This window comes from Cetorhinus maximus, chromosome 11 (assembly GCF_964194155.1).
Source record: "Cetorhinus maximus chromosome 11, sCetMax3.hap1.1, whole genome shotgun sequence".
NCBI lineage: Eukaryota > Metazoa > Chordata > Chondrichthyes > Lamniformes > Cetorhinidae > Cetorhinus > Cetorhinus maximus.
The window spans coordinates 123,802,602-123,821,248 of NC_135889.1; the positions used below are offsets into that span (position 1 = coordinate 123,802,602).

Here is an 18,647-nt window from a genome sequence, read left to right on the forward strand (position 1 = left end):
ATGGACTGCAGCGGTTCAAGAAGGCAGCTCACCACCACCTTCTCAAGGGCAATAAATATTGGCCCAGCCAGCGATGCCCGTGTCCCATGAGTGAATAAAAAAAACAATATTTGTCTCTTCCTCTTTCCCACTTGTGTTTATCCAGCTTCCCTGTAAATTTCCCCCATTCGCCTCAACCACTCCCAGTGGCAGCAAGTTCCACAGTCTCACCCCTATCTGAGGAAAGGAGTTTCTCCTGAATATTTACTCGTGATTATCTTATCTCGATTGTCCCTGGTTTTGCTCTCCCCACAAATGGAAACATAGAAGCATATAGAGATATTACAGCACAGAAGGAGGCCCTTCAGCCCATCGCCTGCTCTCTGCCACCCCACTCCGCCCCCGTATCCCTACAAGTTTGTTTCCCTCACATGTCCATCCAATCTCCTTTTTGAAATCATCGTCTCTGCTTCCACCCCCCCCACCCACCCCACCCCCACCCCCTCGCAGCGAGTTCCAGGTCATCACCACTCAACCCTCCCTACACCTCTTGCTCAAAATCTTAAGTCTGCGTCTCCTCGTCTTTGTACCGTCAGCCAATGGGAACAGCTTTTCTCTGTCTACCTTATCCAATCCTCTCATTATGTCCCCCTCTACCAAATCTCCCCTCAATCTCCTTTGCCCCAAGGAGAACAACCCCAAATTCTCCAACCGAACCCTCTCGCTAAAATCTCCTCATCCCTGGAACCATTCTGGGAAATCTCCTTTTTTTTATTCTCTCATGAGACGTGGGCATCACTGGCAGGGCCAGCATTCATTGTCCATCCCCAATTGCCCTGGAACTGAGTGGCTTGCTAGGCCATTTCAGAGGGTGGTTAAGAGTTAACCACGTTGCTCCAGACCCACAGCCATGTGGTTGACTCTTCACTGCCCCTCTGAAATGGCCCAGCCGGCCACTCAGTTCCAGGGCAATTAGGGATGGGCAACAAAAGGTGTGCTCGTCAGTGACACCCACATCCCAGGAATAATTCAGTTCCATACAAAGGGCCGGAGGATTCATCCGCTGAGCAGCTCACCGGGAACGTTCCGGGAACATTCCGGAACTCCCCCTGTTTCTTCACAGCTTGTCACTGGGCCTCAAGCCTGAAAACCAATCGCCCACTCACAGTGCGGCCCAGGTCACCATCTGACCTCATACGCGTGTCAATGCTTCGTCCACGTGTACCTACCCGGAAGGCGTACTTGTTGACCGCCGAGATGACGTCTTTAAAGGAAATCTTGGAAGTCAGCGTGTATCCGTGGTACACAATGGGTTCGAGGTTCGGTCCATCCCAGCAGTCAACCTCCACACACCGACATCCCTTTCTAAATGCTCTGAGGAGGAAAATGAGAACGTGAACCAGAGTCCTTCTCTAATTCCACAACATAGACAACAGGGGGAAGGGCTGAGGCCTACAGAGTCAGGGCTATGCAGCGTAAGATATGAGGGCAGCTCACCAAAGGCTTGGTCAAAGAGCAAGGTTTTAAAGGAGTGTCTTTCAAGGAGGAGAGACAGGTACATAAGAACATAGGGACATAAGAACTAGGAGCAGGAGTAGGCAATTCAGCCCCTCGAGCCTGCCCCGCCATTCATTACGATCATGGCTGATCTCATTTCGGCCTCAACTCCAATTTCCCGCCCTCTCCCCATAACCTTTCAACCCTGTTACTAATTAAAAATCTGTCTATCTCCTCCTTAAATTTATTCAGCGTTTCGGCATCTACTGCACTCTGAGGTAGTGAATTCCACAGATTCACGACCCTTTGAGAAAAATAATTCCTCCTCATCTCCGATTTAAATCTCCCGCCCCTTAGCCTAAAACTATCGCCTCTCATTCTAGAATGCCCCACAAGGGGAAACATCCGCTCCACGTCTACTTTGTCTATCCCCTTTAGCATCTTATATATCCCAATTAGATCTCCTCTCATCCTTCTAAACTCTAGTGAGTATAGGCCTAAACTGCTCAATCTCTCTTAATAAGACAAGCCCCACATCTCTGGAATCAATCTAGTGAACCTCCTCTGAACCACCTCCAATGCAACATCATCCTTCCTCAAGTAAGGGGACCAAAACTGTGCACAGTACTCCAGGTGCGGTCTCACCAATGCCTTGTACAATTACAACACTTCCCTATTTTTATACTCTATTCCTTTAGCAATAAAAGCCAAAATTCCATTTGCCTTCCTTATTACCTGCTGTACCTGCATACTAGCTTTCAGCGATTCATGCACAAGGACACCCAGATCCCTCTGTACTGAAGCATTCTGAAGTTTCTCTCCATTTAAATAATAAGTTGCTTTTTTATTCTTCCGACCAAAATGGATAACCTCCCACTTATCCACGTTAAACTCCATCTGCCAAATTTTGGCCCATTCACCTAACCTGTCCATATCCATTTGTAAATTTCTTATTTCTTCCTTGCAACTTACTTTCCCAGCTATTTTGGTGTCATCTGCAAATTTAGCTATAGTACCTTCTATCCTTGAATCCAAGTCATTAATATAGATTGTAAATAGTTGGGACCCAAGGACCGAACCCTGTGGCATCCCACTAGTTACAGCTTGCCATCCAGAAAAAGACCCATTTATCCCAACTCTCTGCTTTCTGTTGGTTAGCCAATCCTCTATCCAAGCTAATATATTACACCTAACTCCATGTGATCTTATCTTGTGTATTAATCTTTTGTGCGGCACCTTATCAAAGGCCTTCAGGAAGTCCAGATATACAACATCTACAGGATCCCCATTATCCACTTTACTTGTCACATCTTCAAAGAACTCTAGCAAATTAGTCAAAACCCAATTTACTCTTCATAAAACCATGCTAACCCTGATGGATTGCATTTTGACTTTCCAAATGCCCCATTACTACTTCATTAATAATTAATTCCAACAATTTCCCAATGACAGACGTTAAACTAACTGGTCTATAGTTTCCTACTTTCTGCCTCCCCCCCTTTTTGAATAAGAGCGTTATATTAGCATTTTTCCAATCCACTGGAACCTTTCCAGAATCCAGGGAATTTTGGAATATTATAGCCAGTGCATCCACTATCTCCGCTGCCACTTCCTTTAAGAACCTGGGATGTAGGCCATCAGGTCCTGGGGACTTGTCACCCTTTAATCCCAATAGTTTGCTCAGTACTTTTTCTCCAGCAATGGTGATTGTTCTAAGCTCCTCCTTCTCCATACCCTCTGCACTACCTGTTACTATTGGGGTGGTACTAGTGTCCTCCACTGTGAAAACTGAGGCAAAATATTGATTAAGCGTCTCTGCCATTTCTGCGTTCCCCACTATTAACTCCCCTGCCTCATCCTCCAAGGGACCAACATTCACTTTAGCTACTCCCTTTCCTTTTATATACTTGTAGAAGCTTTTGCTATCAGTTTTTACATGTTGATCTAGTTTTCTTTCATAATTTACCTTTGCGCTTTTTATTATTTTTTTTAGAGAAGTAGAGAGGTTTAGGGAGACAATTCCAGAGTTTAGGGCCCAAGTCTGTTGAATACACGGAAACGAGGCATGAAAATTGGTGCTGCATAAGAGACCAGAATTGCAGGAGTGCAGAGGTCAGGGAGGATTGGGGGCGGGGGCTGGAGGAGTTTGGGGAGGTGAAGGATTTGAAAACAAGGATGCAAATTTTAAAATCAACGCATTGCTGGACCAGGAGCCAATGTTGGTCTGCGGGCACAAGTCTGATAGGGGAATGGGACTCAGTGTGAATAAAGGTATAGGCCACCTGTAGCATCCAGTGGGTCGGGTAAGCTAAGCTATGCCAATACCTGATGTAGCCCTCCACACTGCTGTGTCCACGGAGCTGGTCCTCTATCAGGTACGTGTTGTGAGATGAGGAGATGAAGTAATGGCAGAGCGGCTGTGACATGTCCTGGTATAGAGGTTCATGTTCTGGATTAAAGATGGATCCATCAGGAGAGCAGAGGTACATGAGGAACCCGTCTAAAGTCATGGCGTGTAGCTTCCTGGCTAAAAACACATAAATAAGAAAGAAAGGACAGGGATTATTCAAACATCAGAGCAACAAACACAGCCTGGCAATCCAAACACACGTTTCACCCACTCCAGAAACTCAACAACACCGCGCTCCCTCGGCACCGGGACGCGGGGCTCCCTCGGCACCGGGACACCGCGCTCCCTCGGCACCGGGACGCGGCGCTCCCTCGGCGCCAGGACGCCGCGCTCCCTCGGCGCCGGGACGCCGCCCTCCCTCGGCGCCGGGACACGGGGCTCCCTCAGCGCCGGGACTCCGCGCTCCCTCGGCACCGGGACACGGGGCTCCCTCGGCACCGGGACACATCGCTCCCTCGGCACTGGGGCGTCGCCCTCCCTCGGCGCCGGGACGCCGCCCTCCCTCGGCACTGGGGCGCCGCCCTCCCTCGGCACCGGGACACATCGCTCCCTCGGCACTGGGGCGCCGCCCTCCCTCGGCACCGGGACGCCGCGCTCCCTCGGCACCGGGACACCGCGCTCCCTCGGCACCGGGACGCAGGGCTCCCTCGGCACCGGGACGCCGTGCTCCCTCGGCACCGGGACACCGCGCTCCCTCGGCACCGGGATGCGGGGCTCCCTCGGCACCGGGACGCCGTGCTCCCTCGGCACCGGGACACCACGCTCCCTCGGCACCGGGACACCGCGCTCCCTCAGCACCGGGACACCGCGCTCCCTCGGCACCGGGACGCCGCGCTCCCTCGGCACCGGGACACCGCGCTCCCTCGGCACCGGGACACAGGGCTCCCTCGGCACCGGAACACAGGGCTCCCTCGGCACCGGGACACCGCGCTCCCTCGGCACCGGGACTCCGTGCTCCTTCGGCACTGGGACACCGCGCTCCCTCGGCACCGGGACACCGCGCTCCCTCGGCACCGGGACACAGGGCTCCCTCGGCACCGGAACACAGGGCTCCCTCGGCACCGGGACACCGCGCTCCCTCGGCACCGGGACTCCGTGCTCCTTCGGCACTGGGACACCGCGCTCCCTCGGCACCGGGACACAGGGCTCCCTCGGCACCGGGACACAGGGCTCCCTCGGCACCGGGACACCGCGCTCCCTCGGCACCGGGACTCCGTGCTCCCTCGGCACCGGGACACCGCGCTCCCTCGGCACCGGGACACGGGGCTCCCTCGGCACCGGGACACGGGGCTCCCTCGGCACCGGGACACCGCGCTCCCTCGGCACCGGGACTCCGTGCTCCTTCGGCACCGGGACACCGCGCTCCCTCGGCACCGGGACGCGGGGCTCCCTCGGCACCGGGACTCCGTGCTCCCTCGGCACCGGGACACCGCGCTCCCTCGGCACCGGGACACCGCGCTCCCTCGGCACCGGGACACCGCGCTCCCTCGGCACCGGGACACGGGGCTCCCTCGGCACCGGGACACGGGGCTCCCTCGGCACCGGGACACCGCGCTCCCTCGGCACCGGGACTCCGTGCTCCTTCGGCACCGGGACACAGGGCTCCTTCGGCACCGGGACACGGGGCTCCTTCGGCACCGGGACACAGGGCTCCCTCGGCACCGGGACACCGCGCTCCCTCGGCACCGGGACACGGGGCTCCTTCGGCACCGGGACACCGCGCTCCCTCGGCACCGGGACACCGCGCTCCCTCGGCACCGGGACGCAGGGCTCCCTCAGCACTGGATTATAGTTTTGGTCTCCTTGCTTAAGGAAGGATACACTTGCATTGGGAGCAGTTCAGAGAGAGTCCACTAGGCTGATTCCTGGAATGTTTGGGTTGTCCCATGAGGAGCGGTTGAAGAGGTTGGGCCTATACTCACTGGAGTTTAGAAGAATAAGAGGTGATCTTATTGAAAAAGATCCTGAAGGGGCTCGATAGGTTAGATGCTGAGAGGATGCGGGGAAATCGAAAACCAGGGGGTACAGTTTCAGAATAAGGGGTCTCCCTTTTAAGACAGAGATGAGGAGGAATTCCTTCTCTCAGATGGACGTGCCGGGCTGGAATTGGTGGCCCTGTCACCCGACAGGGTGTGTTTGTCCAGGCAGCTGTAGTACCTGTCTCTGATGGCTCATATCTGGCGATTAGATCCATGGCAAACTTCTCCACGTTCTCCGTGTGCTCGAGTTGCTCATACTTCAGGAAATCCACAAACTCGAGCAGCGTCAGCTTCTTCCTGTCCTTGGAGAACTCGTTGAAGAGTCGGTGAATGTCATCGCGCTGGGTCAGCGCCTTATAGAACAAAACAAACTCCTCGCCCTCGAGCGTCTCTGACTGAGACTTGTCTGCCATCTGGAAGATACAGAAACAACAGCTTGATCAAGGCCTGTCCCGGTGGGCCGTCAATCCAACCTATCAGAAAGAGCCATTGCCGGCACCAACCAATCAGCTTATTTGCCCTCAGTTTCCGTGAGACCTAGGGAGATGCGGAAGACTACAGCTGGTACGGGGCATTGGTAAGGTTCACCTAGAGTCCTGGGTACAGTTTTGGCCACTGGCATTGGAAACAGTTCAGAGAAGGTTGATCCCTGGGATGAAGGGGCTGTCCTGTCAGGAAAAGGTGGAGCAGGTTACCTAAGAACAAAGGAACAGAGGAAATAGGAGCAGGAGGAGGCCATTCAGCCCTTCGAGTCTGTTCCGCCATTCAAACAGATAATAGCTGATCATCCACCTCAGCACCTTTGTCCCCACTATCCCTTGATGTTATTAGGTTGGGCCAACGTTCATCAGAGGTTAGAAGAATGAGAGGTTATCTTGTTGAAATATGTAAGATTCTGAGGGAGCTTGACAGATAGATGTTGGGGGGGAAGTTCCCCCTCATGTCTCCTATGTTCCTATGCGGGGGGTGGGATCTAGAACTAGGGGGCGCAGTTTAAAAAATAAGGGGTCTCCCATTTGAGATGGAGACGAGGATGAATTTCTTCTCTCAGAGGGTCATTCACCTCTGGAATTCTCTTCGGCAGAGAGCGGCGGAGGCTGGGCCATTGATACAATGGAGAGAAGGGCTATGGAGAGCAAGAAAGTGGAGTTAAGATCAAAATCAGATCAACCATGATCTTATTGAACAGGACAGCAGGCCCGAGGGGCCGAATGGCCTCCTCCTGCTCCTGTTTCTTATATTCTTAAAGGTCACGTGCGTGATGTCCACATTCCAGAACAATATTTAAGGATGAGTGGGAAACTAAAACATTAACTGAAGAACTCCATTTATCTAGCACCTATCACATCCTCAGAAAATCCTCCAGTGTTTTATAGTCAACAAAGAACTCTTCTGAGGTGTAGTTGTTGTTGTTGTAGTGTGGGAAATCAGGAAGCCAATGTACGCACAGTAAGATGCCACAAACAGCAGCAGGTTAATGACCAGATCATCTGTTTCAGTAGCTGAGGAATGAATACTGGCCCAGAACATCGAGGAAGAACGAAGAACTCCCCTGCTCTTCTTCAAAGAGTAATCGGTGGATCTTCAACCATAGAAGGAGAGTCAGCTCAATCGATTGCTCCTTTACCCACTGCGCTAAGGGTGCTGAGCACTGACTACACCGGATGTGAAATTGTTGCTTAACCTTTGCACCAGGCTCAGGTCCAACACCGAGTCACCGAGTCACATCTGGAATGTGTTCCAGCAAGATCACCAAGACTATGTCAACTCATACTCCAGTCAGCTCAGTAACAAACCCCCCGTGCTGTGACTGCCTGGCCACTCACTGTGGGTAAGGGCACCACACTTTAAAGAAGAGTGTCAAGGCTGTGGAGTCGGTGCAAAGGAGATTTATCAGAATGGTACCAAGGACGAGGGACTTCAACGATTTGGGGGAGACTGGAGAAGCTGGGATCGTTCTCCTTGGGCCCAAGGAGGATACAGGGAGATTTGGACATTCAAAATTATGGAGGTTTTGGTAGAGAGGATAAGGAGAAAGAGTTTCCTCTGGTAACTGGGTCAGTAATGAATAAAATAAATAACAAAATTGGCAAAAGAACCAGAGGAGGAATGGGAAATTTCTTCACACAGAGGGTTGTTAGTGTGTGGAGCATACTCCCTGATAGGGCTCTGGAAGCAGACTCCAGAGGAACTTTCAAAAGGGAATTGGACATGTACGTGGAGAGGATTAATTTACAGGGTTATGGGGAAACATCTGCAGAGCGGTGTCAATTGGGTAACTCAGCCAGTACACTCAGGATGGGCCAAATGGTCTCGTTCTGTGCAGTGAGATCCTATGATTCCATAGTCCTATGAAGAGTGGAGTTGGGGGGATGGGGCCTACCTTGAAGAGCCGGAGGGAGTGCCCCTCATTCATATCAACATTCATCATCTTCAGTAAAACCCGCACCTCCTTAAAGTTCATCCGCCCATCTTTATCCTTATCAGCTTTATGGAACCAATCACTAATCCATCTGAGAGAGTTAGGGAAAGAAATACCCAGAGCTAGACATGCAGAGTAAAACTCTGTCCACAGCATCTCGTCAAACACTCGCAGGACAGGTACAGCGCAGGGTTAGATACAGAGTAAAGCTCCCTCCACACTGTCCCCATCAAACACTCCCAGGACAGGTACAGCACGGGGTTAGGTACAGAGTAAAGCTCCCTCCACACTGTCCCCATCAAACACTCCCAGGACAGGTACAGCACGGGGTTAGATACAGAGTAAAGCTCCCTCTACACCATCCCCATCAAACACTCCCAGGACAGGTACAGCACGGGGTTAGATACAGAGTAAAGCTCCCTCTACACCATCCCCATCAAACACTCCCAGGGCAGGTACAGCACGGGGTTAGATACAGAGTAAAGCTCCCTCTACACCATCCCCATCAAACACTCCCAGGACAGGTACAGCACGGGGTTAGATACAGAGTAAAGCTCCCTCTACACCATCCCCATCAAACACTCCCAGGACAGGTACAGCACGGGGTTAGATACAGAGTAATGCTCCCTCTACACTGTCCCCATCAAACACTCCCAGGACAGGTACAGCACGGGGTTAGATACAGAGTAATGCTCCCTCTACACTGTCCCCATCAAACACTCCTAGTGGGTTGGAGCCTGTCCTGTGTGCATGATGCTGGATATCTCGAACGGGACCATCCTGATCTCTGCCAGTGACATTCCCCCTCCTAAAACCTCTCAGAGGAAGCCGTTAACAATAAGCGATTGATTAAGGAAGGATATTGGTCGAGCTTCTCCTTCTGGTCCATGTTTTTGACGTTCTCGATGAGCTTGCGGAGTCCCTGAATCCAGTGACCCGCCTCCTGGGCAGAATCAGCCACAAGGTCCAGGTTCCCTCGCCTCCCACGGAAAACGACAGTGAAGCAGCGATCGGGAGTGAACTGCTCTGCGATGCACTGTAGGATCTCGGACTGGTGCCCCTCACGGACGGTTTCAATGTCGCTGATGGAGACTGCGTGGGAAACAGCAAAATGCAGATCCTCGTCGTCACTGACCGATCAACAGCTCACATTCAAACAGCATCCTTAGCATCCTAAAACAGGCCCAACCCCAGGCACATGGACAAGGTCAACACCTTGACACCGAGTCACATGGAGATTCATGGGACAGGTGACCCAAAGCTTGGTCAAAGAGGCAGGTTTTCTTAAAGAAGATAGAGAGGGTGGGAAGGGTTAGAGAGCTTGGGACCCAGGCAGCTGAAGGCACAGCCACCAATGGCGGAGTGATTGAAATCAGTATTACAGAGATAGAGACAGGTGAGGCCACGGAGGGATGAGAATTTTAAAATTGTGGCATTGCGGGATGAGGGAGAAACTGAGTTTATTCACATCACATCATCAAACATTCATCAAACATATTTAATTATTTGTGATGTTTCTCCTTCCCTCTCTCTCTCTCTCGTTCCTCCCTCTCTCTCTCTCAGCCACTCTCATCTCTTTATCTCCCCCTCACTCCCTTCATCATTCTCCTCCTCTCTCTCTCCCTCACATTCCTCTATCCCAGTCCCTTCCTCTCCAACTCCTCCTCTTTCTCCCTCCTTCTCCCTCTCCTCATCTCTCTCTCTCCCTTTTGCTCCCGTCTTCTCTCTCTCCCTTCCTCTCTCTCTCTCTCCCCCCCTTCCTCTCCCTCCCTCTCTCTCCGCTCCTGTCTCCCCTCCACTCTCTCTCCCCCCTCTCTCTCTCCCCCCTCTCTCTCTCTCTCCCCCCTCTCTCTCTCTCTCCCCCTCTCTCTCTCTCTCTCTCTCCCCCTCTCTGTTTGGGGAAGTGCCTTTGTGCGCTGCTACCTCTGGTGTCCTGTGGTTTGCTGTAGCCAATGTGGCTGCTGAAATCATCTTGGGTGAAACCAAGGCTTTGGGCAGAAGTCACCTTTTCCACCACATGGACCGTGCGGCTGAATTTTCAGGTTGGCGTGTGGGTGTGTGCCCGACCCGCTCGAGCGTGTTGGGCATGTGTTGGGCAAGTGTTGTTAACGTTACCCCACACTCAAACAATGTTCCAGTCGGCAGTCACACACAGAAGTCGGAAGGGAGCCCACCGACAATATAGAGGTTGATTAAACCCATTAAAGTTGAAATTGTCCTGGATTTTTCGTGCTCTGTCCAACCTCACGATTGGCGGACGGGCAAATCGGCCGGGCGGCCTTCACAATTTTCATGAAGCCTCATCCAAGGGCGGGATGAGGTTTCCGTTATAAATAAAAATCTTTGATCAGCATTTTTATAACGTAAATGTTCAGGTGACTGTTTGTGATTCTTGGACGTTTTTGTTCCGATTTTAAAATCTTTATTTAATACTTTTGAAGTCTTCAGCTCCCCGGGGCAGCTCTCTCTGCCTTCAGGGAGCTTTCATTCCCGCTCACCCCCCGCCCGCACTGATGTCAGGGCCCATCCTCCTCCCACCCCCACCCCCATCAAACCCCACCCCCACCCCCACCCTACCCCACCCCACCCCCACCAAACCCCACCCCCACCCCATCCCCACCCACACCCCACCCCCACCAAACCCCACCCTAACCCCACCGCCATCCCACCCCCATCCTACCTCCACCACCAACCCCCACCCCCCCAACCCCCCTCCCTCTCTCTCTCACATCACCCCCCCAGCTGCTACTCACAGGTAGATTTGGGGTTGCCAGTTTTTTTGGATTTGTACCAGATACTCATACAGTCATCCTGCAGTTTGAAATATCGCTGTCGCTTCCAGCTCCTGGACTTGACTTTCCTCATCAGTGACCCCTCCAACATCGACTGGAGGTTCTCATCGACCTGCAGGCCTGCAGAGAGACAGTGAGGAAGGGAGCTCAGGGTCAACAGCCTGGACCAGGGAGACAAGCCCTTTGCAACACAGAATCTAACAAGTGCTGACACATCCCGAACTCCCCCTCCCCATTCCTTCCTTACAGGGTCTGTCTCCGCATGGGAACCCGGGACTGAAGGTATCGAACACGTCACGAGACCTGCTCCCCATGTCAGTTCTTCATTGTTAAGCCTAAAGAGTAAACATCAAAAAGCTGTTCGACCTTGGGAGCCATTATCCTTGCCGCCCATTTGCTTTCCAGCAGGGATTGGGAGTCACTGGATAGGGACCAGGGGCAGGAACTTCCTTTAACCCAGTGTGCTCTGACCCCAAACCCATTTCACTTTCTGATGGAAGGCTCCAGAAGTTTCTTCCAGTGCCTTGGAGGTAACTCGAGCAAGGTTTACATCGAAAGGCTCAGGTCCATTTTATACCCTTCAGGATTTCCCCTTGGAGATTGTCAGAGGGTCACTGGTCCCACCCTGGACTTACCATGGAACCATAGAAAAGTTACAGCACGGAAAGAGGCCATTCAGCCCATCATGTCTGCGCCAGCCAAAAAATAAAAATACAAAAAAAAAACTAGTTGTCCATTTTAACCCCACCATCCAGCATCTGGTCTGTAGCCTTGGCAGGTTACTGCACTTTAGGTGCAGATCCAGGTGCCTTTTAAATGAGTGAAGGGTTTCTACCTTCACCACCAAACCAGGCAGTGAATGCCAAACACCCACCACCCTCTGAGTGGAGAAGTTTTCCCTCATGTCCCCTCAAATCCTTCTGCCGATCACCTTAAATCTGTGCCCCCTGGTAATTGACCTCTCTGCTAGGGGGAAACAGGGCATCCCTGTCTACTCTATCTAGGCCCCTCAATCTTGTACTCCTCAATCAAGTCACCCCTCAGCCTCCTCAGTGCCAGGGAAAACAACCCCAGCCTATCCAATCTTTCCTCATAGCCGCATTTTTCAAGCCCTGGCAAGACATCAGGGTACAAGATGTACTCTGGAGAGAATACATCTCCTCTCTACTCTCTCCAGAGCAATTATGTCCTTCCTGTAATGTGGCGACCAGAACTGTCCATAAAATTCCTGCTGTGGCCTGACCAGCATTTTATAAAGTTCCATCATTACATCCCTGCTTTTGTATTATATACCTCATCCAATAAAGGAAAGCATCCCATAGGGTTTTGAGACTGAGGTTGTTCGGTTTTTGTTGTGTAAGGTTATCGAGGGACATGGAGGAAAAATGGCCAAATGCAGCTGCAACACAGGTTAACTGTGATCTGATTGAATGGTGGAACAGTCTTGAGGGGATGAATGGCCACCTCCCGTTTTGATGTGTCAGCATCAAGGGGCAGAGTGGCATCCTCCTGTTTCTATGTAGCAGGCTCAAGGGGCTGAATGGCCTCCTGCTATTCCTGTGTATCTGCCTAAGGGACTGAATGGCCTCCTCCTGTTTCTGTGCAACAAGCTCGAGGGGCTGAATGGCCTCCTCCTGTTTCTTTGTAGCAGGCTCGAGGGGCTGAATGGCCTTCTCCTGTTTCTTTGTAGCAGGCCCAAGGGGCCGAATGGCCTCTTCCTGTTTCTTTATAGCAGGCTTGAGGGGCTGAATGGCCTCCTGCTGTTTCTTTGTTGCAAGCTCGAGGGGCTGAATGGCCTCCTCCTGTTTCTTTATAGCAGGCTCAAGGGGTTGAATGGCCTCCTGCTGTTTCTTTATAGCAGGCTCGAGGGGCTGAATGGCCTCCTGCTGTTTCTTTGTTGCAGGCTCGAGGGGTTGAATGGCCTCCTCCTGCTTCTTTGTAGCAGGTTCGAGGGGCCGAATGGCCTCCTCCTGTTTCTTTATAGCAGGCCTGAGGGACTGAACGGCCTCCTCCCGTTTCTTTGTAGCAGGCTCGAGGGGCTGAATGGCCTCCTCCTGTTTCTTTATAGCAGGCTCGAGGGGCTGAATGGCCTCCTCCTGTTTCTTTATAGCAGGCTCGAGGGACTGAATGGCCTCCTCCTGTTTCTTTATAGCAGGCTCGAGGGGCCGAATGGTTACCGCCAGTTCCTATGAGTGCTTGAACAGATTGAATTGGGTTGACTTTCTCACACATGAGATGCTACCTTGTAGGTGAGGGCAGGTCGCAGTTTTGAGGGGGTGGGGGGCGGGAGTCACTGCACTGCTGATGCCCCCCATGCTCACACTCAACGGGTCTGGTAAACCTCATATTCCCCCCACCCAGCACCAGCCCCTGTACCCCACTCCCACCCCCACACCCACACCCACCCCGTCACCGTCACGATCTCTGCTGAAGGAGGGAGTACTCACGCATGTTGGGTTTAGCAGAGGCCATTGGCACCTGTCCACACTGCCAGATACTCCACAATCTGAAAAATTAAACAACAGGAAAGGCTGTGCAGGTCCCAGAATAACACAAACAACAACTAGTCTTTAATCTTCCAAAAAATACAGCAAAGAAGGGAGCCATTCAGCCCATCCTGCGCATGCCAGCTCTTTGAACGAGCTATCCAATTAGTCCCACTCCCTCACTCTCTCCACATGGCCCTGTACATTTCTCTTTTTCCAGTATTTATCCAATTTCCTTTTGAAAGTTACTGTTGAATCTGTCTCCACCGCCCTTTCAGGCAGCGCCTTCCAGATCACAGCAGCTCACCGTGCAAAAAGAGTTCTCCTCATGTCACCTCTGGTTACATATACATGAACATACCAACATAGAAATGAGGAGCAGGATTAGGCCACTCGGCCCCTCGAGCCTGCTCTGCCATTCAATAAGACTATGGCTGATCTGATTGTAACCTCAACCCCACATTCCCTCCTACCCCCGATAACCTTTCACCCCCTTGTTAATCATGAATCTATGTAGCTCTGCCTTAAAAATATCCAAAGACTCTCCTTCCACCGCCTTTTGAGGAAGAGAGTTCCAAAGACTCACAACCCTCTGAGAGAAAAAAATTCTCCTCCTCTCTGTTTTTAATGAGTGACCACTTATTTTTAAACAGTGACCCCTAGTTCTAGATTCTCCCACAAGAGGAAACATCCTCTCCACATCCACACTGTCAGGACCCCTCAGGATCTTAAAGGTTTCAATCAAGTTGCCTCTTACTCTTCTAAACACCACCAGATACAAGCCTAACCTGTCCAACCTTTCCTCATAAGACAACCCGCCCATTCCAGGTGTTAGTCTGGTAAACCTTCTCTGAACTGCTTCCAATGTACTTACATCCTTCCTTAAATAAGGAGACCAATACTGTACACAATGCTCCAGATGTGGTCTCACCAGCGTCCTGTACAACCGAAGCATAACCTCCCTACTTTTATATTCAATTCCCCTCACAATAAACATTCTATTAGCTTTCCAAATTACTCACTGTACCTGCATACTAACCTTTTGTGATTCATGCACTAAGACACCCAGATTCCTCTGCATCTCAGAACTCTGAGATCTCTTCATCATTTAGACAATACGCTGCTTGATTTTTCCTGCCAAAATGGACAATTTCACATGTGCCCACATTATACTCCATTTGCCAGATCTTTACCCGCTCACTTAACCCATCTATATCTTTTTGTATCCTCTTTTTGTCCTCTTCACAGTTTACTTTCCTACCTATCTTTGTGTCATCAAATTTGGCAACCATTCCTTCAATCCCTTCATCCAAGTCATTTATAGAAATTGTAGAAGGTTGAGGCCCCAGCACTGATCCCTGTGGCACACCACTCGCCACATCCTGCCAACCAAAAACAGGCCCATTTATGCCTACTCTCTGCTTCCAGTTCGCCAGCCAATCTTCTGTCCACGCCAATATATTACCTCCTACACCACGAGCTTTTATTTTCATCAATAACCTTTGATGCGGCACCTTATCAAATGTCTTCTGGAAATCCAAGTTCAGTGCATCCACTGGTTCCCCTTTATCCCTTTCACATGATTTCCCTTTCACAAAACCATGTTGACTCTGCCTGATTGCCTTGACTTTTTCCAAGTGCCCTGCTATAGCGTCTTTATAATACCTTCTAACAGTTTCCCCTGGTTCCTTAGCAAAATTACCTTAAATTTGTGTCCCTCTGGTTACCGACTTAGCTGCCACTGGAAACAGTTTCTCCCGATTTACTCTTTCAAACCCTTCATGATTTTCAACATCTCTGTTAAATCTCCTCTTAACCTTCTATGCTCTGAGGCGAGCAATCCCATCTTCTCCAGTACCTTCACATTAACCCAACTTCCTCATCCCCGACACCATTCTGGTAAATCTCTTCCGCACCCTCTCTTAACAAGCATTTCTATAGCACCTTTAATGACCTCTGGTCATCCCAAAGCACTTAACGGCCAATGAAATTCTTTTTAACGGCACTCGTGATTGCAATGCAGAAACCATGGCTGCCTATTTGCACACAGCAAGCTCCCACAGACAGCAATGTGATAAATGGCCAGATAATTTGTTTCAGTGTTGTTGGCTGAGGAATGGATATTGACCCCGGGAACAGCGGGGAAGAACACCCCTGCCTTGGGATCTTTCCTGTCCACCTAAGAGGGCAGAAGGTGCTGCATCTGAGAGTTCAGCACCTCAGCCAGTGCTGCACACCCTCCGGCCCGAACTCGGAGCTTCAACACATATTATGTAATTGAGCTTCTCGAGAAGGACTTGAAGCAATAACCTATTGAATCAGAAGTGAACATGCAACACACTGAGCCACACGGTACATGGAACAGGGTAGGATAGTGTAGAACCTCCAGATAACAATATCAACTGTGTCTCAGCTGACAGTAATCTCACTTCAGAGTTGCAAGAATCTGGGTTCAAGTGCCACTCCAGTGATTGGGCATAAAAATCTAGGCCCACACTCCCAGAACCAGTGCTGAGGGAGTGCCGCACTGTCAGAGGGTTAGTACTGAGGGAGTGCTGCACTGTCAGAGGGTCAGTACTGAGGGAGTGCCGCATTGTCAGAGGGTCAGTACTGAGGGAGTGCTGCACTGTCAGAGGGTCAGTACTGAGGGAGTGCCGCACTGTCAGGGGAGGTCAGTACTGAGGGAGTGCTGCACTGTCAGAGGGTCAGTACTGAGGGAGTGCTGCACTGTCAGAGGGTCAGTACTGAGCGAGTGCTACACTGTCAGAGGGTCAGTACTGAGGGAGCGCTGCACTGTCAGAGGGTCAGTACAGAGGGAGTGCTGCACTGTCAGAGGATCAGTACTGAGGGAGTGCTGCACTGTCAGAGGGTCAGTACTGAGGGAGTGCTGCACTGTCAGAGGGTCAGTACTGAGGGAGTGCTGCACTGTCAGAGGGTCAGTACTGAGGGAGTGCTGCACTGTCAGAGGGTCAGTACTGAGGGAGCGCTGCACTGTCAGAGGGTCAGTACTGAGGGAGTGCTGCACTGTCAGAGGGTCAGTACTGAGGGAGTGCTGCACTGTCAGAGGGTCAGTACTGAGGGAGTGCTGCACTGTCAGAGGTGCCGTCTTTTGGATGAGACTTTAAACCAAGGCTTTTCCTGCCTGCTCGGGTGGATATAAATGATCCCAAGGCACAGTTTCGAAGAAGAGCAAGGGGGAGTTCTCCCTGGTGTCCTGGCCAATATTTATCCCTCAATCAACATCACAAAAACAGATTATCTGGTCATTATCACATCAGTGTTTGTGGGATCTTGCTGTGCTCAAATAGGCTGCTTTGTTTCCTACTTTACAACAGTGACTACAGTTCAAAAAGTACTTACGAACATACGAATTGGGAACAGGAGTAGGCCACTCGGCCCCTCGAGCCTGCTCTGCCATTCAATAAGATCGTGGCTGATAGGAATATAACCTCAACCCCACATTCCCGCTGACCCCCAATAACCTTCCACCCCCTTGTAAATCAAAAATTTATCTAACTCTGCCTTAAAAATATTCAAAGATCCTGCTTCCACCGCCTTCTGGGGAAAGCTGTAACACGCTTTGGGATGTGAAAAGTGCTATACAGATGCAAGTCTGTCTTTTCTCTTTTTAACGATGTGAGAACACTAGATAGCAGTGTCGGAATTCTGGGCGACGGAGTGGGAATTCCGTTTGGTGAAGTGGCAATTGTGAAGGTCGGCACGGGAATACTGAATGGGAATTCGAGCTGATGGAAGAGAAATTCCGGTCGGTGGGGTGGGAATTCAGGATGACAGAGTGGGAATTCAGGACACGGAATGGGAACGCTGGATGTTGATGAGGGGATGCTAGATGGTGGAGTGGGAATTCGGGATGACAGAGTCGGGATACTGGACGATGGTGCGGGAGCACTGGCTGTGGCTGAAACAATTCTGCAATATTGCTTGGCACCATCCCACACTTTAGTTACTGGAATTTGCCAGGGAGCGGCTTTATTTCTCTTCCAGTGAGGTTGCCTATATCAGCGACTCCTTATCCCGGACTTTGCCGGGAATACCCCGGGGAATGGCGGGGTGGAGAAGGGGAGTATCATGCTGATTAATTCTCGGAGCACCAGGCGGTCCGATGGCTCCCAGAGTACCCGTTTACCCGGCAGGAACATGCCAGCTGACTGAGGGTAATGCGCCCAGCTCATTGATTTGCTAACTAATGATTATCCTCCCTTAACAAACCTCCCAAACTCCCTCTCCATTATCACTGCACAATACGCACAAACTGTACTCGACTCGCTCAATTAATTCACTTTATAATTCTTCATCTGGCCCTGTCGACGTCTCCCGGACACACTTTAAAATATTTATGGGGTTGTAACACAGGGTGACAGAAGTGACATAAAGCAGAGTTAAAACCTCACACAGGGAATGACCTACACTAATTAGCAAGGGCACGGGCTGTGAACACGCGTACGCTCACTCACACAAAGTAGACCAGGATAAATAATACATAGAGGACACTGAATATAAGGGAGGACTCACCAGAGGAGTGTGCACTCCATTGAGGAAGGGCTGAGGAGGGAGGTGTCCTTCAGGAGGCTGAGAGCTGCTCGGTGCCTGTTTGCTGCATCCCTGTTGACTCCAGTGCTGAGCTCGCCCGAGAAAATTGATTAGCAGTGTCAAAAAGAGCTGGAGGGAGTCCACCACAGCCTTAAAGCAAGGACGTCAGCGTTACCTGCTGCCTGTGGTCTGAGTGCATTAACAGGAACAACTGTGGCCTCCTGCATTTTTAATGAGGTATATTCTACCCACATGCCAGCGCATGCTTTGTGTGCCTCTTTAACAGAATTATAGTGTGATACAGCATAGGAGGAGGCCATTCAGCCCATCGTACCTGTGTTGATCTAAGGGAAACAATCCCAGCTTCTCCAGTCTCTCTCTTTCTCACTCTCTCTCACTTTGTTCTGTTACTTTCCTCCTCTCTTCTCTGTTTTGTGGGTTCAGTTTCACAGATGCCAGCAGCCCCTTAGTACCCCAGCCAAGTCATCATCACTCACACAAAGGAGCCCTTGACAGTCAGGCTCTTCAACT

The 18,647-nt window shown here is 51.2% G+C and overlaps 1 protein-coding gene across 2 annotated transcripts in view; it reads right to left on the reverse strand.

Annotated features, from left to right (window-relative positions):
• Positions 1-18,225, reverse strand: part of LOC144686890 (1-phosphatidylinositol 4,5-bisphosphate phosphodiesterase delta-4-like) — a 72,347-nt gene extending 54,122 nt beyond the window's left edge. Inside the window, exons 1-8 of one of the 2 annotated variants that reach the window (XM_078552713.1) lie at positions 18,099-18,225; positions 13,527-13,585; positions 11,041-11,199; positions 9,124-9,379; positions 8,249-8,378; positions 6,044-6,278; positions 3,802-4,003; positions 1,209-1,353 (exon numbers count right to left, since the gene is read on the reverse strand). In XM_078552713.1, the coding sequence (XP_078408839.1) occupies positions 1,209-1,353; positions 3,802-4,003; positions 6,044-6,278; positions 8,249-8,378; positions 9,124-9,379; positions 11,041-11,199; positions 13,527-13,551 (1,152 nt within the window). In that variant the 5' untranslated portion in view covers positions 13,552-13,585; positions 18,099-18,225. Of the gene's footprint in view, positions 1-1,208; positions 1,354-3,801; positions 4,004-6,043; positions 6,279-8,248; positions 8,379-9,123; positions 9,380-11,040; positions 11,200-13,526; positions 13,586-18,098 lie in introns of those variants that run through there. The other variant, XM_078552712.1, reaches the window with a different exon arrangement.
• Positions 18,226-18,647: the final 422 nt, after the last annotated feature.